The sequence below is a fragment of the Dendroctonus ponderosae genome, unplaced genomic scaffold, assembly GCF_020466585.1.
Source record: "Dendroctonus ponderosae isolate FM_Combo_2020 unplaced genomic scaffold, Dpon_F_20191213v2 Dpon_F_20191213_2, whole genome shotgun sequence".
Classification (NCBI taxonomy): Eukaryota; Metazoa; Arthropoda; class Insecta; order Coleoptera; family Curculionidae; genus Dendroctonus; species Dendroctonus ponderosae.
Window position 1 is genome coordinate 6,999,127 of NW_026018165.1, and position 24,324 is coordinate 7,023,450.

Sequence of the window (24,324 nt, forward strand, 5' to 3'; positions counted from 1 at the left end):
TCACGGAGCACAAACGAAGTTGCAGATTGGGACAAACGGAAAAATCAGCAGTAGCGGAGCACGCACTACTAGACGGCCACCAAATACGCTTCGACCAAGTTGACATTCTGCACCAATCTGAAAGATACTACCCGAGACTCACCAGGGAGGCCATCGAAATATTTAAACACCAAAACAATTTCAACAGAAAAGAAGAAATTACGGCACTCAATCCAGATTGGAAGCGCGTTTTGCGCCAAACAGCATGTGCGCCGAAGCGTTGGAACCCCCACCCATCCCCCACGCATGAGCACACACGGCTGGGCGGCATAAATACGACTGGGAATCCAGCAGTTTAATCATTCTTAGTCGGAAAGCACGGGAGATCACTTCGTCCACTGCCTCATCGCCTTTGAAAATGTCCACCGCAGTTGTGGACGAAACGTCAGGAAGAAATTCCGATAGACCACGGCTTCAAAGCCCGGAAAACATTTCTAAATGTAATCTGACCGGCCGTGAAAGCCTTCATAGTCTGATAATGGAGACTGTTAGAATTTCTTTGCGTTGTGGAGCAAAAATGTAAAAATTGATTTGAAGGAAATTGATCATCTGACGCCTATAATACGTATAAGTAGACTGGCAAAAAGTGCAAATGTTAAATTATTTTTGCCATTTGCCTTCTTCTCCTTGACAAATTTGGATTTGTTGATTGTTTAGTTAATTGTTGAAAGTTACTTGAAGTGGCATGACTCAACTAAAATAAAGTTTTACAGACAAATTTTACTGAAAGTCTATGTGAAAATTATGGAAAACTCTTCTAGAAAAGAAATAATCCATACAGGAAAAAAGGAAGAAGTAACAGAAAATTGAATGTCAAACTTAAATTTTCAAAATTAAGCGGATAATTATTAACTAGAGCTGTAGTATCTAATGTTTAGGAAATGGCTAACTGAAGTTCTGCAAAAATGTATGTAAAAGACAAACTATAAACAAACTAACAAGAATAACAGAGAAAATACTCTCAAATGATAAAATACTAAGAAAATATTTTGAAAAGAAATGCTCCTATTCATAAAGGTTTGGAAAGGAGCATAAACAACGAGCATTGTCTAAGAATATCAGTGATTATCACATTGTGAAATTAAATTAATATTGTTTTGTATCTCACAGCTACATACTGATGAGTACAAGTTCTGAAAAGCGATGAAACAAATAGAATAATACCGAACGTTTGAGGAAGTCTTTATCAGGCCATTCACGTTCCCTGCTTTTAAACTTAAGTGTGGAGAATCGGAGGCAATGTCGAGTTGCCGCAAAACAAAAAGCCCTGCGGAGGAGGCACGTCCCTTTCAATTTTAGTTTGAAAGCAACTGTTTATGTTTCCTGGCTGTTCTTAATTAAAACACCATTGTAGTTTGCTTTAACACTGTATAGAGAATGGCTTTGATGGCAGACTATTTTGCATTAAGGTTGTTCGAAACTTTCTAGTTTAGAGTGTTTCAGATAAGAATTGAGAAGCGGACGTAGTTGTAAAAACTACAATACGAAAAAGAAGATTTGAACACTGAAACATCTGGAACTGATCGTCGTCGGACTATGATTCGATCTTCACGGAAAAAAGAAGCAATTAAGATAAAAGCTGTACGAGAACATTGTTTACGTTTCTCAGCATATGAGAGCAACTACATCAAAGCTCACACTCCTAGTGAAAAATACTTGAGTCCTGATTTAAATATTGGTAAAATGTATGTCGAAAAATGTGTGGAAAATAACCAATGCTTTGCTAAGGAATGGATCTACAGGAGAGTATTTAATACTGAATTTAAATTAAATTTCCATGCTGCAAAATGCGATTTACTGAAGGGATTATTATAATTATTATATATATTTATGAAGGAAAGTAGTTTAAAGTGAAATTTGCCATTTTTGCCTCGGTTCTTCACTTGACTTTTGAATTGTAATGCATGTACATGGGTTCTCTAGGCTTTAAATATAATAAAATATGGACAATTTGAATAATACTGGATTTATTATTTGCGGTAACCCCGATTACTCCGATTTTTTATATGCGATAACAAAGCGAAGAAGAAACGGAGACAATATCTGGATGTTGTGAGAACTCCAATTATTGGTTCAGATCGCTTTAAAATGATTTCAAACTTTTGTGAGTAATATTTGTTGAATTTAATTACATTTACGCAGTTTTTAGTTTTTATTTATTTTTTCATTTTAACTTGTTATTAAGCAAAGATCATTTAATATATCAAACTTAATTATATTTCATATGCTGTCTTTTGCTCTAATCCAATATGTTGGTCAAATTATAAAAAAATGTGGACTTGGAGGTGAAACTTTGCATCTCCAATTTTTACTTCGATTTTGTCGAGATCTGCTCACTCCCACTCCTCAAATAAACCAAAAAGTAGTAAATGACAGATTTTACTCCAAAGAAAAAAAATTTCTGCTTCTGCTCAAAAACGAAACAACACATTTGCTTGAAATTAGCTGCGCGGTTTTTCACTTTTTATGCATACAAATACAAAATTACTTTGTATGCGCTTTGCACTTACATTACCCCAAATTTCCAATATGTATTTCAGGAAACAAATCATTTTTCCGTCTCGAATTCTAATTGAATTAAAAGTCGCGTAGTGACTAGTCACGGTAAAACCGTACAACCCATTCAAAAAGTCGCAGTCAATTTCAACTGAGCCATCTTTTAATGTTTGTTGGTCTGGTGCAGATCTAATAAAAAGTTTCATTAGAATTTTATCCGTTTAACGGGAAACACTGGACTCAGAGAAAGCAAACCTCAGCCATTCGTAACATTTCGAGCGAAGATAAAAGTTTAGACAGTTAACTGATTATTTCCACTCGAAAACTTTTATTTAAGTTGAAAAATAGAAGTTTGCTCACTCAAATTACGAGACCCATTTCAAATGCAGCAAGCATCCGCTCAAAGCGCACTTTAGTAGTGTATACGTATAAACATAACATACATATATAAATATATTGTTCGTGACTGTAAAGGGGATAGATAAAAGCATGGCAGACAACATCTATCACCATCCTCTGCTCAACCTACAAATGTTCAAAGCAACTTTGCAATTATATTGTTGGAAACCCGATTTTAAAACGGTTCAAGCAAATATTAAAAATATTAGTGGGAAATCATTCGAATATATGAAATATCGTTTGGCTGCCTGACTTTACTGCAACAAGAGTTTACATATAGGGAACCAAATTGTAAAATGTACTTTTATATAACTTTCTGTCTTCATAAAAAAACTATAGAATAAACTAAAAATATAGAATATTAACGGCAATAGACATGGTTGAAAAATCAATGCAAAGAGCATCGTGAATTAGAGATAATTGGTATCTCAATTTGGGATGTAAGCAATCAACTTAGACCAAAATAGAGTGCAAAGTTTCTGTAAATGCGGGTTTGCAGCGTTTTGGTACCGGGCTACGGGATGTTCACATTTCAAGAGACTTTATATATTTTATGTCTTAAAAGCCGATTGTGCAAACTATCTACTTTTGTCCCTTAAATTTTTTCGGGCAAAAAATGTTATTGTCCTGATCACTTTGAATTAACACGAACAAAAAACAGAAAAGTATAGATAGTTATATAAAAACTTTGCAAACAGTTATAGACATTTTTAAACATAATTTAAAAAATTATTCTCAGGTTGAGAACCGTTTGGATACTTTATTATAATTACGTAAAACCCTATTAAATTTTCTAAGATCATTCTTTTGCTTGGAGAATTAGTGACGCTCATGTTTAGCCTTTCAGATGGAAAATTCAGAAGGCAAAAAACACAATAAGAAAGTGTCAATTTAATTGATTTTTAGGACACAGTCAATGGGGTCAATAACAGATATAACAATTTTTTTAAGTCAACACAAACTCTGCAGGTTCATGACAAGGTGTTTGCGACATGATTCAAATCGATTTTTAAGTGGACTTTTTCCCTTTTAACTGTAAATCGAGATGGAAAAAACAAGCATCATTTGCAGTTACGACTTTTGCCAAAAATTAAAATTATCAAATTTATTTTTTTAATCGCAAACGCTCCTTTGTAATTTGTGATTGTTAATTTTAGTTTTCATGCAATAATTTGTTAGTTAGTGAAATAGTTGTGGTTCTAATTGAAATTGTAATTAAGTTAATGTTAAAAACACCTTTCTAGATCAAATGGTTCTGGAGATGTCCAAAGGTTGGATGGAGCGTCATGTTTGAGCCGATGGCTCAATTTGTCCAAAAATGAGCAAAATACAAATTATGTTGAATTTATATATAATTTTCCAAATGATGTTTTAAGTAGTAATTGTGCTATATTTATTGATCTGTCTAGTGGTGTGGAGAAATGCGCGCTATCTCGATTTCTTCTTGAGATATTACTGAAAAAGTGGTTTCGTGTCTGGAACGATGGCTTTATATTGTACCTATGCGTAATATTAAAATTTCGCTTTTAGTATCAAAACTGCAAATATTTTCTAACTGTGATTTTATTTATTAGATGGTATTTTTATTCTTCTTTCCAGAGCTAGGAAAACGAGGGAGGTAGTTCGGATTGTATATAATGCGAAACGCCCGTTCATGTTTAAGCCAATGGTATAATTTTGGCGTGTAAAACTCAAAACTTATGTTGGAATTTCATTTTTAGTGTGAAAACTGGCGAATTCTAGTAAACGCTGTTTCAGTTGAAAAATGTTTATTTATTTCTTTGTTTAATGGAGTACATAGATGTTTAATACTCTATCTAGAGAATCTTAATAAAAGGTTTGCTTAAATAGTTCTTGAGATATGCCCAAAAAACATCACGTTTGAGCAGGCGGCCTAATTTTTCCGCGCAAAACTAAAAATTATGTGAAAACTGTAACGTAGGGATGATCGTGCTAGCTTAAATTGTTCTCGAGATTTTTGCAAAAAGGTGTCATGCTTTAAACGATGTTATTATCTTGTATCTTCTGGGGAAAATTCGCAAAAGAGTTCAAATATTGCAGATTTTTTTGCATTTATGCTCAAATTCTAAGCGGTGCATCAATCAATTGAGGAAGTTTAAAAGACAGGCAGCAGGAACAGCTGAGCAAATAATTATTATGCAGTTTTGTTAAAATTGTGGACTAATTTGTAACATTGAAATTTCGAAATTTCTATACAGGGGTGTGAAAACAAGCGCTGTAGCTCAGCTGCAAAATAGTCAAAATTCAATATCAGTCAATAATTTATAAACTCGCACCCTGTATCTCCTTTAATTTCTATATGCATAAAAATGATAAATTAAAATAGGGCTTGTCTTTTTTAGCGCTATCTAATGTTGGGGGGAGAAAATCAACTTAAAAATAACCGTTATTTATAGGGCAATTCCAGTTTATTTAGAAAAACCCCTGCAAAAAACTGTAATTTAAATATTTTGTAAGTTATGTTGTGTTATGTATGTGTTCTATTTCGGTTTGTTATAAAAGCAAAATTCAAACCTTCAAAAAAAATTATGTTTTTATTCTTGGAAGTAACTAAGCAATTACGTGTTTATCATCGATTTTTATGTGACTAAGCTCTCAAACTTTACGTTTATTATAATATATGTCTCGTTTTAATAAATTTCCCAGCCCTTAAACTATGTCAAAATTTGCTTCGATCTCAGCCAGACTATGCCTACGAATACCGACCGAGTGAAAGTAATTCAATTAAACGCTCGTAAGCCAACTGTAATCCATTCAAGCTGAAGGATCGGTTTAAAATTGCCCCATTTGATCCGGGCTCAACTGTTCATGTAAACAAGATATTATTTCCAAGAAGTTAATTCTGCTATCTCCTCGTGGAAATGTTCCATTCTCCGGTTATAAAGGTGTATGTATACTAACTTTACTTAAAACTTGTTTATGCGGATTTGCTCAATACTATTTCTAATACCTGAATATATAACATTTGAATTTAATATATCTGGTTGTATGTAAGTATAGAACATAAACCATACAGGCAAATTTTCACTTGGGCACAAATTGATTTATTAGCGATGGAAAATATGAAAATCGTGCAAAATTTCAAAAAATATTTTGAAAAGTTAAGGATCCCCATAATAAAAAATTTGAAATCATCGTTACGTCTCTGAAATCTTTATTGATAATGGTTATTATCAAAGCATAGTATTTTCTCCGTTTACGTCAAAGATTACCATTGCCGTGTATACACGGTGTCTCGAAATTAGCTGGCCAAACTGAAACAGTGAAATCTGCTCGGCCCAGTAGTACGGTTTTTTGGAAATTATTTCTAAACGGTTGAACTTCAAAACGTAAGTTTTAGAAACTTTTATTTAAAGTAAATTTACTTTAAAACTGTTAGAATTTCATCATAGACGTATAATTTGGGGGGGTAGCAGTACAAAAAAAGCTCTAACTTTTTTCTGATATTATAAATCAATATTTTTCTACACATTGTGTAAATCTGAAGTGTTTTACGAAGAAAAGGCACTCTTAATTTACTTCGCTCAGGCGCACCGTTTGCCAACTAAATGACTTTACAAATATCAGTGTTTTATAAAAATATTACCAATATCCCTAAATCTATTGTAAGCATTTTTACTTTTACCGAGCATGAAAAAACTAGTGAATGTCTTCGTGCAATTTTTTTCATTATGACAGACAACACATGTTTTAATTTAAACCATATTTTCAGATCGGAAGAATGTCTCAAATGCAAGGATTGCATCCTTTCCATTATAAAAGGGTACATGATTTAAGAGCCAATGATTGATTCTAAGCCACCAACATGATTTAAAAAGTATTTTATGTTAGTATGAGGCAACGTTTTCAATAGGCAAAGCATTCAACAGTCATAATACTCATTTTTGGAGTATCGAGAATTAGAGAGTTGTTCGAAGGGCACATTTCCAACATAGATTCTCTTTCAATGTATGGGCAGGTGGCATTATTTTACCAAATAGGTTAAATACCCATAATTATTTAAATTTTCTTCAACATGATCTCTTTTGACTCACTCACTCACACTCATTGATCTCACTTTGGCCAATCTGTGAGAAATTGGCTAAACCAACACTATCCAAGCAGGTGGATAGGTCGAGGTGGCCCAGTAAACTGGTCAGCTCGATCGCCTGATCTAAATCCTTTCGATTATTATCTGTAGGGTAATGCGTCAATACAGCCAATATGCCACAGAAGTAGATAGCCCAGAAGAGCTTCTAAGACGGACATCAAATAAAACAAACCCCTTTTGAAATTCTCCGTGCCAGCCAACATATTAGGAAAAGGTCCAGAGTGTGCATTCAAGAAAAATGAAATTTGTTTGAACATTTACTCCCGTAAATTAGTGTCGATAATAATATTTACTTAAAATATAAAATGTGTATGGATAGCAGTGATATTTGTAAAGTCATTTAGTTGGAAAATGGTGCGTCTGATCGAAGTACATTAAGAGTACCCTTTCTTCGTAAAATTCTTTGAAGAAAAAAGATTAAATTATAGTCTCAGAAAAAAGTCAGAGCTTTTTTGCACTTCTATCCCCCCAAATGATACGTCTATAATGAAATTATGATTTAATTTCAGATCTAGATTCAAAATTTACGTTTCGAAGTTCAACCGTTTAGAAATAATTTGCAAAAAACCCTACTACTGGGCCTTTCTTCAATAAGGCGTAGCTCCGTTACGGAACACTTTTCCATACATGTTCATTTGAAAACTTGATATTCATCTTGAGAGCAGATTTCACTATTTCAGTTTGGCCACCTAATTTCGGGACACCCTGTATACGCCAGCCTTTGGATTTCCCATTTTAAATTTTGTTTATATTCCGGCCTTTCAATTAGCGATATTCTTATTCATCCAATTATTGGTCGTTAGTCTTCTTCCTTATTCATGTCTTTAATCTCTCGTTTCAGTTAACCTTTATTGTTAATTTCCAACTTTTTCTTGAAACAAAATTAAGCAGGAAAGTTTAATTCAGTCATATTAAATATTTGACATTTGAATCAGTTTTACCTACCTCGACAATTTTGCATCAACAAAAACCTTGTTAATCTATCATTTATCATGTAGGTGATTTGTTTGCTGCTCTCAATCTGAATGATTAAAATTATCACATGAAAAAACTGTTTATCGCACAGTTGCGTGAAACAAAAACATTTTCTCGTGATAAATCTCGTGACACATGATCATCCTACTAATTATTGCTGATAAGGATGTGGTTTTTGTGATTTAGAAATCAAATAAATAATAACACGTGCTAATGATTTGTGTAATTTGCCCATTTGTGGGCAATAAAATTTATGGACTATTTCCACGAAAGAAATTGATCTTGGTAATACCCGAACGAATTGTAAAACAAACAGTAGCTTGCAGCTTACATTTTTGTAATAATTTTTTAAATATTTTTGCTATTTGATATTTTTTAGTACATTTATTGAATCTGCTACTGTCTACGCATGGGATGATAACACTGGAAACTTTGATAATTTGATTTTATTATTGTGTTACAAGATTTTTCAAGAAGCATTCGGTCAAATAAAATCGAATTTTGTGAGTTTTTTTTTCAACTTGCAGCGCGAAGGAAATGCATTCAAAAAATGTTTTTTTTTCAAACTGGTCGTTTTCAAAATAGCACATATCAAGTAAATTTAATGTAGACTACAGAGAGAATAATCGAGAAGCACGCACTGTGAATAAAAAGATCAGATAGAGAAATAATATGAACATTTGCCGCACTTAAAATTTTTGCCTCAAAAATTCACTGCCTGATATAATATTAAATTTATTAAATAGTTTTGTGAAGATGTATTCTTAAAACACTTTGAATAAAGCAAAATAAGCTTAGTTAACTTTTTGTATATTTTCAATAACATGGATGTTTACGCTGGCGATTCATGTTTTGATCTACTTTCTATAGAGCAAAATCCATTAAAAAGTATAATTCCAAACTTGACAGATTTCCATCCCCAGTTTGACCGAAAAGAAATGAGATTTACAAGTTGGGAATATGAAATTCCCTTATGAGTAACTTTTCAAATGATACAAAACTGGTTAAATGAAAAAACAAACAATAACTCAAAGTTGGTAATCATAATAATAACAAACAAATTCAAGGTATAAGGCTCAAATTTTATTATTTGATTTAATTTTCTTAATTTTTGACCTCATTTTTTTAAATCGTTTAAAAGTTTTTATCGCAACTTGAATTACTCAAACATATAGAATTCTCTTTTGCTTTTAGTTTTGGGGAACGGAATTATTAAACCGTATGCATTAATCTCTTTCTTCCATGACATCTACAGTAACGATTTGTGCGACAATACAGCAATTATTGTAAAATATGCTGACGACAGTGCCGACACTACTTTTCAACAATGACAGTTGAGATATCAGATATCTGGAAAATAAAGATTGTGGACAAAAAACTCAACTTAATAAGTCAGTCAAAATGAACGAAAATCATAAAAAGAGCATAACAGTTTCAATCGCGAGCGTACAAAGACGAAGAAATCAACATGAAACACCTTTGCTAAACTAGGGACTTAAATTGTCAAAAGTAAGGTTTGCAAGGTTTCAAAAATAAAAATGATGAAATAACACGACGTTTTAATTTTGGTTGCCTTTCCCAAACCTCCTTGATCCATTCAGGAGATATTGATTTTTTTATGACCGCGAGAGAATTCCCTCGCAAAATTAACTTTTTAATTTGTTTTTGCAAAAAAAATATTTTCCAAAAAACTGTGCGAACAATATTTTATAACAAAATGTTGGTTTTGTTTATTTTGATATTCTCTCTGCTCTGTCAATTAAGTTAAAGTTGTAATATTCCTAAGGATAATGTGCATGTTCTTCTTTTCACGCCTAATAATATTGCTTTTTGATTCGTTTCTTTATGGAGTTCTTTATATACGTAACAAATGAAACATAGGTTCACGCTCTAAGCTTGTAGTAAAAGTTTGTTTGCACAACCAGTCATGACCGGTTGTGACCGGTCATAAAAATGAATATTGCTTGATGGCTCAACATAAACAGACGGTTATAGTGCTAAATCAATCACAAGGGATGAGTCTAAAACATACCTTACATATCATTCTTCTGTATGAGGTAACCGATATTGCCGGCAGGCGGATTTAAACTTAGACCAAGAAAACATGCCACTATTTAAACACACTGTACAATATGTTCTTTACGTTTTTTTTTCTGTTCTTAAAAGTGCAACTTTCTGGAATAACAGAGCTATGATTTGATAAAAGAATTGTTCAAATCGGACTGCCGATTGAGAAAATATCCACACTCAAAGTTAGGCAATATGTAAGTTATGTGTATTGTTGGGTATTTCGCCTCAAAAATTTTTGTCTTTAAAAAAGACAGTATTTCCTCACGTCTTTTATTACAGATTGATAAATAGTGCTCCTATTACGCAATAAGAACGAATTATTTATAAAAAGTAATCAAGAACTATCACCTAGAGGGTATCCTGCGACACATCCTAACAATCTAATCCACACAATCTAATTTTTCCAAAGAAAAACAATTTATGAAAGAAATTCTACATTTCAATAATTATCCAAATTCTTTTATTGAAAAATGTTGTAACGAAATAGAATTCCCACGAACAAAACTAAATCAAAATAAACCTATTACGAACCTTTTCATTCCATTTACTCCAGGACTTTCAGATCAAATTAAACGAGTAGGTAAAAAATTTTATATTAGGATTATCTTCAAAACTGAAAATACAATTAGAAGTAAAATTTCAGTAACAAAACCTCATGATATAATTGAAAATACAAAAAATGTAATTTATAAAGTTCCTTGCAAATGCAATAAATTTTATATAGGGGAAACCTCAAGACCATTACACAAAAGACTCAAAGAACACCAATCATACATAAAAAACAGAGAATATCATAAATCACACATTTGTCAACATGCATTTGATAATTGCCATAAAACTCAATGGAATAATTCCACAATTTTAACAAAAGAACAATCTACAAAAAAACGTGAAATTAAAGAAAGCGCGCTAATTTTACTAAATCTAAATAATTGTGTTGCTTCATGTTCATTTAATTTAAGTCATACATGGTTACCTATGCTAAAATCTGAAGAAGACCAGAGACACATACACCCAAATTAAATTTACACCACAATTATTAATTAACATTACCTTTATTAATTTAAACAATGAGATTAAATCAAAATCACATAACTGATAATTTGCACAGACGAATTATCAGAGCGAATTTTCATATACTGTATTATCCTACTATTGTCACACAATTTATTAACATACTCTTTTTTAGGTTCATTTAGGTGAGTTCTTATAGCTTGAGCCTAAGTGTGTCGCAGGATACCCTCTAGGTGATAGTTCTTGATTACTTTTTGATAAATAATTCGTTCTTATTGCGAAATAGGAGCACTATTTATCAATCTGTAATAAAAGACGTGAGAAAAATCTGTCTTTTTTAAAGACAATCATTTTTGAGGAGAAATACCCAAGAAGAAGTTTGTAAAGAAATGAACCCGCCTCAATAATATAGAACTTATCTACAATTTATTATTTTGGTTGTTACATTATAAGATGTTCTTTATTTTCATTAAATTAGATACAATTATATTGGAGAACACTGAGGAAACAGACTGAATAGGGATCTATTATACAAAAACATCAACAAAAATATATTTATTTTAATTGGTCACTTGAATTAAATGTCTCAAATAAGTCCGTGATGAAAAGAAGCAATTTGTAAAGACAAATAGCAAAAGCAAAAAGCATTTTGGAAGTCTTCAGCCTGAAATTTGCTGCAAGATAGTTGACTCAATTTGGTATGGTGAATATAACAAAACCAATAACAATGGCCTCAAATAGTTTCCGATAAATTAGGATTTTATTATGACAACTTTTTCCCAACTTTGTCGAATTTTTTCCCAACCACATCGCATAGCTCAAGCGAGCGTCGACCTCTTTCAGACATTAATCAGGACGAAAATTTGAAAAACCTCCCAACGTTCCGACCGCCGTTCAACAAACCATCCTCGACTATCTTTGCGTTATTTTTGTTTGGTTTTCGTTCCGTTTCTTTTAGTTGGCTCTTGTTTTCGGGTCTCACATAACCGTCAGCGTCGCGACGTTCTCTTCCGCCGGAAGCGTCGCGACGTTATCGTAACATCAATTTCGCGTCCCGTGCGTCTCCAGGCAACGGCCTCCAGTGGAAAACGCACCCTGTGTAGGTTAGTTGTTAGCCGGTTTGTTTTCGTGTTGCTCCATGGAATGTTACAAATTACAAAACGCGATTTAACCGATGGAAATACACGAGAGTTTCCATTGAAAGTCAAGGACGCGCTTTTTCTATTTTTCTGTTCTAATTTCCGTTTACTGAGACAACCCCTATGGAACAACAACTTTTTAATGAAGGTAGGGCTACTCTGGATATTACCTGTTGAATGCAAATTATCTACGTAAACATTGACGTTTGCTTTTAACATAGTGGAGTTTAAATAAGCAGATGTTCGTACGTTATACGACTTATTGATGGAGCTTTCGCTTTAAATTCTTCTTGCAATTCAGTGCTTAAATTAAAGGGCTTAAAAGTTCGTAATATGATTTTCAAAAATCCACACAAGCCAGTGAAAAAATAAGCCAGCTATATTTATAGCTTCAGACTGTCCCCTTGACGAGAAAACTGCATATAAATTTTAAACAGAGAATGGATTTGTGCTAAGGATGAACAGGTTCACAAAGTACATCTAGCTGAACTAACATTTTATTTCTATTTTGAGTTATTCGAAAAGAAAACCATTCTGTAGGGGATTCTTCTGTAACAGATTACTATAAGAAAGTGTTCTTTAATTAGCTGTGACTTTCCAATTAATTTAGGCGTATAGTATGAGAAATGCTAGCCCGGTTAAAAAAATTGTGAGAATATGTATGTATATTTTTTAACTTACGCAACATTTGCCATGCGTTACTTATTTAGAAGTAACGGAATTGGGAAGTTTTACACTATTTTCATTTCCGCATTTTCTCCTATTAAGTACTAGCCAAATTCGACATTCAATTAAATAATTGCATATTTAAAGACAAGGTATTTAGATTTTTTAGAGTCCCAAAATATTGAAATGAAGGAATAATTATCCCTTGGTTCATCATTTAAGAACGTTTTTCATTATGGCCTTGCTTATTACATTTTTTTAAAAAGAAGTATTGGTGTTTTATACGGGTTTTTTAGCACATTTGGATCTAGAAAATCGATTGACAGAATGTGTGTTTCATGCTATGAGTAAAATTGATTATGTTTTTATGCTTTAGACAAAAGAGTGTTATTTTAGTGTACAACAGTGTTCATCGTTCAATTTTCAAAACAAGGTGTACCAATAGAGTGAAATCAATTTACGCTTAAGAGGAATTATTTGTTTCAGCGTTTTCACCATTATTTTGTACTGTACTAACCACGCATATTTTAATAATATTTACAATTATGCAAAGTGCGTCAGAAAGTTGCAGCACAGAAAACAACCTTTTTTTCAATCGAAAACCCTACATTTTAGTTTATTTTTAAATTCTTATGTAAACTTAAATTAGTTTTTGTTATATAAAATATGAACGAAAATTGAATATTTGTAATTCGGATTTAGCGGTGAATTTAACGGTTCAAAATATTTGTCTTTGAATCCATGGGCGGTTCAAATTACCATATTGTCAAGCTCAAGAATCTTAAGTTTTTTAAATGGCTCACCTAGCCTACTGTTAGTGTTATTTATTCAGGATAAGAAAACCTTTACTTTAGGCTCAATAGTTCCTATACTTTTATTTTATAATTTTCCAGAAAATCCAACTTTCTTGAACGGTTATTTTATCTTTGGTAAATTACTACAACATTGTATCGCTGTAGTCTCAACGGAAAATATTTTGCAATCCAAATATTAATATAGTATAAGTCCTATTTCCTTCCAAATTTAAAAATGTTACGTCCAAAGACATTACTAAAATGGAGAATTTTTCATTAGAAAGACAGAATTTTGAAAAAAATAATACTCGTCTGAGTACACCCTGTACTCCTAAGCACAAAATTTATTGAGAATTATGAATACATTTTACGATTAATTTTAGAGGATTAGTTTACGGAGATAAACACAAATATTAAAGAACTAAGGAATGTGACAAATCAGCTAGCGCCATATAAACTTTTGAGAATATTGAGCTCCCCTTTGCTGTTATGCGCATTTTAGAATAATTCCAAGTTTTTCTGATATGTACTCGATTTACTTATTTGATACTTATTAAACTAATTTTAATAATTATAAATTATATAACTACGTTATCATTCATTGAAATGGTTGCATAAGTTTCTGCTAACTAATTATTGTGCTAGCTTGTTATCATGAAACAAACTAATTTCAAAAACATATTACTGTCAATAAAAACTCATTATTACAAAACACAAAATTATATATTTTTGCAAATATTTAAATTTTAAACCCACATTACGGTTTTTATTAGTTTTTAGATACCCTGTGTCATGCTGTTTGTATTGAACATTTAATGAAATGCTTCCTTTTGTCCTTATAGCTAGCTGAAGAAATAGTCACTTTAGGGCGAATTTTAGTTTTATATTTCATCATTAAAAACGTCGGAATATTTGATTGCACTTCGGCTCTTCTAACCATCATAAAACAGCCTGATCAATTAAAGTACAGGCGCGTTTTATATTTTATTTTACTCTCCTCATTTTTACTCTCCTCTCCTAAGATGAGGATAACAATTCTGATATAATTCATAAGTATAAAAAATTAACAAATGCAATTAAAAAACCGTCCAAAAATAATTCAGATTTAAGTGGGAGCTTGCGGTTTCTAATTTTAAATATAATAATAATAATAATAATAATATTGCTTTATTTCAAATCGTGGGAAAAAACAAAATTAAATGACGTCAAACGGGGCACACAGTTTCACACATCGGGACAAAACTCTCTTAAACTATAGGGTTCCAAACCTATATACATAGTTCAATTTAAGTGAGTATACAAGCCAGAAAAATACTTTTACGTATAAATAATTGCTCAAATGCACTAAAACATAATTCGTATTTTAGGAAACGCAAACCTCATTTAAGGAATGGAAGATTTATAAAACATATTTCATAAACTTTATACCCAAATCTACTAGACAACCTGACTCACACAAGGATGGAAATCGCTTACTCTGAAACCAAAGAAAATTTTTCTAAAGTGACTGAGATAATAATGCCACCTAGAGGAGCAATTGAATTACATATTGATTAGAAACTAGTCAAAAAATCATCGATATTTTAGTTAACTTCAACTTTGTAATACTATTTTTTTTCGGTTTTTTAAATTAATTTCTAATTCTAGTAAATCTGTAATTGAACGAAAATATGTATTTTTATCTATGATGTAAGAAAAATTGAATTTCAGAAACGGGAAATGTGCGTTTGACGTTTTATATTACAGAGAATCATAGTTGCGACCATGAACACTATTTCTACCTGGTAATTAAATAATGCTTTAATAATTTGCTATTTCATTACATTTCGAACACACAACTTTACTTCGTAAAAGCACATTGATAGATAGAACAGGAAAAAAGTTAAAGTTAATTAGCAACTAATAAATTCGGCTACCAAACCAGAAAATCCTGCGATCGAATTACTTCCGATATAGACGACACAACCTGCTGTTAGATCCTAAATTGAAAGCCTACCAATTGGGAAATTCACATTGATTGATTGAAGCCAGCCACAAAATGAAACATTCGATTTACAGCATACACGGTGTTTCGTCTCTTCAAGTAATTGTTCTCTAGAGAGCTATTTTATAAGCTATTTCGTAAAACCAGAATATAGAATTTCCTCATTCTAAATATAGCTAGAATTTGCATTTGCTTAACGAAGTGCTTAATTGATGTCTAAAAATAGTGACGCAAACGGTTAATTAGCTGCATAGTAGAAATAGTTGAGCTTCTAACGTAATGATCTTTCTGTTAACAAGCCGTAGATTAACACTGAGCATAATTTAATGGAATATGACACACCGTTCACTAGTCACTTTATAAACAACGTTTTCTACGATGGGTTGTAAATTAACTATGTAATTGTGTCATTATTTAGTATACTCTCCACAATTAATAGTGCAAAGCTGAACAACAAAATCCTGGACAAAACCCTAAGATTGATCCAAAAAGTTATATCCCAAAATAGGGTGTAAAAAGTTTGTTTATTTCTTAATTGTTTTAATAATAAAGTACTTTAACCTTTTGCAACAAACTCAGGCTGCCGGTGTTGTTTGATATTGAAAATATGCATCTTTCCACATATTTGATGTAGGGAAAGAGAGAGAAAAGAGAGAGAGAGAGAAAAGAGAGAGAGAGAGAGAGAGAGAAATAAATTAGGGTAGGTAAAGAAGAGAGCTGCCGCCAAAACTTTAGTGAATGTTACGAAGACTTTTTTACCTCGCACTATATCCAGTGTGGGCATTTGTATTGACGACATTTATTATGCAAGCTTTTTTACGTAAAAGTAATATTCCTTGTAGATGTTACTTTGGTAATTAAAGTTTAAATATTTGAAAAACGGTTTGTAGGAGCAACGCTCCAGTAACAAGGTTTACTTTTTAAAGTAATATAGTTTGCGCCAGAAATGTCCATACAGCGAAGGGCTGGAAAAAAATGACGTGCTCTTAAAATTAGGAAAATCACTACTACATAAAACATCCGCTTTTTTCTACAAGGTATATTAGGTATAAAAACACATTTGACTCTCTGTATTTCAGTTCCCAACTTTTGGATAAAGAAACGTTTTTTTAAGGTAGACATTATTTTTGATCCAGCTTACATTACTAACTCACTATTGCTTTTTCCTTTAACATTATTGGTACGTCATTTAGTCAATATTCCTACAGTAACTTTAATAAACGTAATCAGCATTGCCCGCAAAAAATGTTTGTCACGGATTTGCTATATTTGATATAGTAAACAGGAAATAAAATAGTGCCATGAAAAGGGCGTATTTGGCCGACAAACCGCCTGTACGTGCTAAGGATAAAAAATTGAGTTTACTACAAGTGTTTGAGCTGAAAATATACCGATAATAGAAGCAAACGCAATAACAAAACATTTCAATACAGGGTGATTCAAAATTGGCCTCATTCCTCTGGGAGTGTTGTCTGGGGGTGTTATTGTTATTAATAACTGAGATATTTGCATAAAACTAGATCAGAAGGATGGCAATGTAGTTTTTGAAGGTAGTCTGCCTCATTAACATTACATAAATACCTACTAGCAACACACAAAAGGGAGAGGGGGAATTGGATATTTCGAGGTCAGGATAGAATCTTGTTACCTTTGAAAATAATATTAGTTTTGTATTAAAAGCTTGTTACTGCGGTCAGTGTGGGCAACATTTTAGGATTAAAAGAGTGGTGTACCTGAATCAGCCATAGATATATGAATATGCTAGCAATTAAGCATGGAACAATTTCAAAATAAAAAAGTTGTAATTCGATTTTCAACTGTTAATATATTCTAGAAATTTTCGAAAAAAATGTTTCAATATTTTTCTCGTATCTTCCAAGTGATCTCCTGTCACCCCTTAAAAGGAATGACGCCAATTTTAAATTACCCTGTATTCTGTATAGTTCCGTAGCAAAATAATAATAGTTTGGGTACCTGAAATTATATTAAATATACATTTGCGCACAACAGCTTGAACTTACTATTTTCAGATTAAGCAATTTTTTTATGATCAAATACAAATATTATTTATGTAAGTAATTATTTTTGGCAGGGATCTGTAAGAGATTTAAATCGGGTTTTACAACCACAGGCGATGTCGATAAATTTCCTGAATGTTGTTCGCGCAGTTTTCTGAGAATTTGTGACAGTATAAATCTCGCTAATATCAAATTAAAAAAAAATTACAAATTCATTGCAAAATGTATATTTGCATATATAATATTACTAGCCAATATTTTTCCTAAAATTGTAAAATAATAGTTAGTTTCCAAAAGAACGTTAGACATCAAAGCAGTTCAACTGTCGTGACTTTGGTTTGAAACTGATGAGTTGTTCGGGTTGATGTTCTTTTCCCAAAGGTAGAAGTTCTCTTGCACGATGGTCCAAAGCCCAGAAAAACTCCCCAGTTTCGTGTCATAAATGTTCAATACTTGGACTGGAGATTAATATTCGAAAAGAGATTCGACAACAATGTTTCACTACGGATTTGAAAAAGTTCAAGAAATGATTTCTGTACCGGGTCAAAGCAGCTCTTGCCAAGTGCCGAAATGGTAATTTATTCCAGCAGAGATGTTTTTACACAGCGCAGCTATCGCTTCGAAAAAATTAAATTTTCAAACATTAAAAAATATTTATCTCAATGATCATATTGGTTTCAACAGTGGTTTTCGATTATGTGATTCCGATTTCGCAATCGCAAGAGTTGCAAATAATTATTTTTCACCATTAAGTACCAAAGTATGGAAATATCAACAACTTGCAAGCACTGATCTTTTTGTCGATAGTCTTATATTGGTTCACTATCCATAAATATCAATACTTTTAACAGTAAAAGCATGTTTCTACCTTTTCTTGTTCCATCTAAATAGAATTGCGAACTCACTAGGCTGAATATTGGGCTTTAAATTTTCGTTTAGTAGAAAAAATTGCGCGACCTTTGGACACAGCACATTAGCTTTGACCCAAATAGAATCCTTTTAAGATTTTTTAACCCTCGCATCTTTCTTGGGCTTTTTATAGATGGTTTTATAATGTTTCTCTTTGAGGATTATATCCTGAATGGTTTTTCGCCAAATATATATTATACATCAGGGCGATCTAGAGGGTTCTTTTCAAGTGGTGGGTCCACTTGTGATTGTGGTTTTACTTTCTTTCAAAATCGGGACGAGAGCTAACGCGACTGAAGATTTTTGATATAACAACTAACATGTTTCGATAAATATGATTTTTAAAGGTGAATTGTAGGTGTTGGTTATTTGCAGGAAAAAACTTCAATTTTCTAATTGTATTAATAATGTAATGATTACAAAATTTCAAACATCTGTTGAACGTAAAACACCTCTCTCAAAATGTGTTTGGAACTTGATTTGTCCACAATATTATTTGCAATCCACATTGTTTTTTACGCCTTAAGAAAGTGTTCGGTTAGTTCAGTTTTTGATGCCTCTGAAATATGGACAACCAACATTTTCATGCACGTAAAAAGTCTGTATTACAGCGATTATTTAAAATAAACTAAAATTTTATTTGCAGGATTTAAGTCCGCATAAAGGAAAACAACACAATCAAATCGACCACAGAAACTCGATTGTCTCTACCAGTAAGCGTTTATAAATGTCCTAGAGGCAAATCTTCGCAAGTGAATGTGAGTGTGATTTAATTCTGATTCGACAGACATGAAAAGATTCAACCATTCATGTTCTACACTAAAATTTCCCATAAAAACCTACATCATTACGGCACTTTATGGGAAAAGGCCCGACCGAATGTGCTTGTTTAACCAGATACGAAAATACCATTTTTTATCGCGCTTCGTCGAATCGATTTCCTGTCGCCTAATAAGGGTAGCTGGCATGTCAAAGAGTGAAGAGAGATTTTGAAGTATTGTTCAATAATTGCATATGTAGAACTACCTCAGGCTGGAAAAATCTCGCTATTTGAGTCAGTCTCTCGATAGCAGTTCATGGACATTTTTCTGTTGAACATTAGCATCCATCTCTTTGGATCCACTTCTTCTTACAAAGCCTCACAAGAAGTATTGATTTGCAATTGGAAACCGGAAATTAAATATTCTCTGTTTAGGCTCGTTTGACTTCCTACTAAAGAGAAGACTTGAATGCACACTGACAAACTTCTAAGGGTTCAACAATTTTACCAAATGTGGGACTGTGGCAAATGTGAGTTTACTTCGTCTCAAGAACATGTGGACAATGTCTGGGGGAAATTTGTAGCAAAATTAGTTGACAAAGATTATTCAAAATACCATTTTTCCAATTTTCCACAAGTTTTTTATAATGAAACTCAGTTGCAGAAGCGTTAAATCTGCATGAAAATGTAAATTCTGACTACGATAAACAGCCAGATAATACTGAACTATCTCTTGTAATAGATCATTTACAAAAGCCAGTAAAATTGTTGCTAGAAACAATTAATTAAAAAATTATAACTATAATTGAACAAAACGCACAAAACGTTAAAGGTAAGTTTTTTGTTTATGAATTATATTCAGGAAGCATTGTAGGTTTAGAAATTGAATTATTTTCATTAAATGTTCCAAAAGCAAACAGTGTTGGTATTTGTGTCGTTGCGCTAATTTTGCTCATCGGTGCAGATTGTCTATGTCCCAATATAGATTGCCAATTTCAATTATCCATGTCCATAAATCATCATGAATTGTTTAAATATTTCGCAGAATTTGTAAGATTAAAAATAAACAGGAAAGGAACTGCCCTCATAGATGAACGGATAAAAGACAAATTTATATATTTCATCAGTAGCGCTAGTTCCTTCAAAAAGTGAGGATGCCTTTTTTCACCGTTCTTATACTTTATTGTATTCAAATCAACTATGTAAGTTAACAACAATCAAATACTCTACAAAAGAGACAAGAGAGATCAACTCAGGGATAGGCGACAACGGGCTTGCTTGTACCGGCATTGACTAGCCTGTCGATTCTACAAGTTTACGCCAAAAAGTGCTACAGTTTTATACAGTATCATAGAGATAATATCTTGTCTGTCAACAACCGATTCAAAGTTATGAATCGACACAATGTGGTATTAATATTAAATTTTAAACTATCCGGCTCGAAGGACCATGCCTTTAAACTTCAAGCACATCTTATTTATTCGCTTCAGATAGAGGACTGCTTGACGACCCGATTTTCTAAACCTTGAACTCTTTAATAGAACCTACTATTGCCAATGCTTGCTGATGACGAGTTTCTAAAAAATATTAAAACAACGATCTACTGTATAATCGTCAGTTAATGGTTAAAGCTTCAAAACATACAAAAATGTATAGATAAAAATAAAAATGCGTAAATTCCCACGATGATAAAACTGGCGGTCGAGCTCTCGTCCAATTGAGTTCTACACAGTATCGACCAATTCTGTTCGTAATTAAAGCTTCTAGCTCTAGATGGCACATGGAATTCCGTTTTATGAATTTCATAGTGTAGCAAATTAGTTGTTGGTTGTTGGTATCATTTTTCTACTATTTTTAGCCGTGATATCTAATTAAGCAATAGAAAGAGGTTAAACTAATATTAGTTCTGCCCGGAGAATGAGCTTTTCAAAATGATCTTTGATAATGAACCCAGTAAATTGCTAACTGCCGAACTAGTATAATATCCGCTGTTTCTTTGTGCGCATTTCACTCACAGATACTTTCAATCTGACGGTACTAATGTTAGTTGTTTTTCCACAAAATAGCAATTTATCTTAAAAATCCGAATGAACCTGACATGCGCCGTCGAGTTATCGCAAACTGAACAATCGGAATACTTTGGTTCCTATGGGAGAGCGGTACCTACTCCGTACTCGTTCGAGATTCAATTTAATTTTATCGTTTGTTTACTGTCCAAGCTTCAAGGAAACATTCTACATTATTAATACTTAGAAGCCGTACATGTGCCTACTGAATGGAATCAAGCGCGGAAAGACAATAAGAGTTTTAGTGCAAGTACCTACGTTGCAAAACTTTGCAGTGTTTTGTTGTGATGCTTCAAAGTTCAAAGTCTAAGGTTAGGTTTGTCTCGTTTTTACCACCCAAGTTTCTTAACCGGGGCTGTTACTTAACTCACCGATGGCTTAAAGTTCCATTAATCAAAACAACAATACTTATAGTGGACCGATTTGTGGTACCTACCGATGCTACTCAGTTAAATTGTCAAAAACATGACGATCCGTTGGGCATTTAGAAAAATGTAGTTATTTTTTTAAACTCAACGACATTTGTCGATCACATATATTACATTCAAGAAATAGGTATGTTTCCAAGACCAGACAGATGCCGATTTTTGTATCAATTTTTTTTCCAAGGATGTCTGAAGTGTTAATAAGATGGTTTTTAATAGATACTAATGTGTTACTAGTTTAGGATCTGCTTACATATTTTTGGATTATAATATTAAAGATCATTTATGATTAATAAATGAGGTTCCCATCAGGCTTTCCAATCTATTGCTTCTATTTCATTTTAATTAGACTAAAAATGTAAAAAACATACTTCTAAATTTCACATTAAATTGTTTTTTAAAGGATGAATGGCACACATTGAACATTGAATTGAAATGAAGAATGTGAAAAATTAAACCATTAAAAACATTTCAGTTTTCTATGTATTTGTACAATAAGAATGTGTCGGTTGGAAGAATTAAATTTATTAATATTTAATTATGTTTGTTTTTATTTGGGGAAAAAAATATAGAGCCTAAAAATGTGCATTTTGTTGCATAAAGAATGTTTTTAGTTTTCACCGACAATGCGAAAATTCAAAATTTTTGCTGGTCTAAAGAACCGCTCCTAGTCTTTGAGTCATATGTAGATAACAGGTTGAGCTGCGAAGCTCTAGTTATACTTGTGGATTAGAGCATATGAAGATTATAAAGTTAAAAAGATGAACGTAATTAAGTATCTCGAAATATAAATAATTATGTCAAATTGTATTTATCGTACTTAATGAAGTATGGGATTTTATGAAGAAAATTGCTATTAAATAAGAATAAAGGTCAATAAACTCTGACCCTGAATAGAAGCGATTTATTAAGGAAAAATAATAACATATTAAATTAAATGGTCGAGAGCTGACTCATTAGCTCAATAGACTTGTTTTTTCACCATTAGGAAATTAACAAATGGAGCCTAGAAATGGTTTCTAATTTAACAGAATAGATATCGAAGCAAAATCAAACAATCAACTACAAAACAGGCGCTTTAATACGAAAATATTATGTTGCTCAGCATGACTTGTATTTGGGCCTCCCTGTGTAGAATAAATTGCAATCGAAAAAAACCCCAGTTTTTCCAAAAAACCAATCCCTTATAATATTCCCATAAAAAATATATTATTATTATTTTTATTATAAAATTTATATCTTCTGACTCACAAAATTTTTAAATTTTAACTGAACACATTGATAAAGAAAGGCTTTTCCTTAGTTTAATTAAAAATTACACCCAATTTTTCTTCAATAGCATTCTGTACATGAATTTTATTTTCCTTAGTTTACGTCTACGTCTACTCACTCTTTCAGCCACGATCAACAAATACGCTGCCAAAAAGCAACGAATTTTTGTTTCCATTTATTAAAACATTGAATCTCCAATTCTGAATTTTTAACAACAAAGCTTGACATGTCATTCCTGCATTCTTTTCCAGTATTTAGTTTACTTCTCGTATGTCTTTTTCACTTTTGACCTCACTAGATCTCTGTCTTTTTTTCTCACTATAAAGTTCTTATAGGCATATGATCATATTTCTTTATTATATCATTAGTTCTCTAATATACTTAAAGCTAATAGAAATATAATAAAATAAGAAACTGGAGGAAAATGTTTATTTCTTTTCAAGCTGTTTTTAAAGAAATATATACCAGAAGTTTATCTTCTATTTCGTTCCTAGTATTTTTTCAATTGAATATGAAGAATCATGAAGTCAATGATAGTGAGTTCGAAAAGTGAGTAAAGCTTAGTTGGAACTATCTGTAAATTTCCTCAAAAGTACCCTTGCCTTACTAGTAAGAAAGTAACCAATAATGCTAACTTGTTTTCGGATCATCCTGTGTATGTGATAGTATTATGTTAAAAAATAAGTACCTGTAGTTTGAATGAATATTGAATTCTATATCAATACTTACTCGTATTAAAAAATAATTTACTTAGAACTAAGTATTATTTAAATGCCCTCCAAACAGGATAGTCACACTATTTGTATTATTGACAATGTTTTGCGGCAAATGGAAACCGAGATAAACCTAATCGCTACTAATTTCACTCGACAATAGGCTCTGTTAAAAGTTGTAAATATTTGCGTTCAAAGTCGCACTGTGAAGAGTATCGTGCACAATCTGGATTTCCTACACGGATGACCATGTCTGGACGACTTCCCGGTAAGTTTCGGTCCCCTATTTAAGCACACTTTGCTTGATAGAGGCATACATTTAAAATATTTTATGGACGTAGATATTATGTATTCATTTCCCAAGAAAATTATTTTATATCATTATGCATTTTCAATGTGTTTTCTTCTTTCCTTATCATATTTTGTCTAGTGGAGGGCTCATACGTGCGTGCAGCACGTAGACACTCGAGGATT

The 24,324-nt window shown here is 32.2% G+C and overlaps 1 protein-coding gene across 5 annotated transcripts in view; it reads left to right on the forward strand.

Annotated features, from left to right (window-relative positions):
• LOC109537830 (dual 3',5'-cyclic-AMP and -GMP phosphodiesterase 11) overlaps nt 1-24,324 on the forward strand; it is a 202,470-nt gene that overhangs the window by 11,473 nt on the left and 166,673 nt on the right. Inside the window, exons 1-2 of one of the 5 annotated variants that reach the window (XM_048663960.1) lie at nt 21,326-21,751; nt 24,014-24,118. The exons of 3 other annotated variants lie outside the window; for them this stretch is intronic. In XM_048663960.1, coding sequence (XP_048519917.1) covers nt 24,094-24,118 — 25 coding nt within the window. In that variant the 5' untranslated portion in view covers nt 21,326-21,751; nt 24,014-24,093. Of the gene's footprint in view, nt 1-12,215; nt 12,392-21,325; nt 21,752-24,013; nt 24,119-24,324 lie in introns of those variants that run through there. One more of the 5 variants, XM_048663961.1, reaches the window with a different exon arrangement.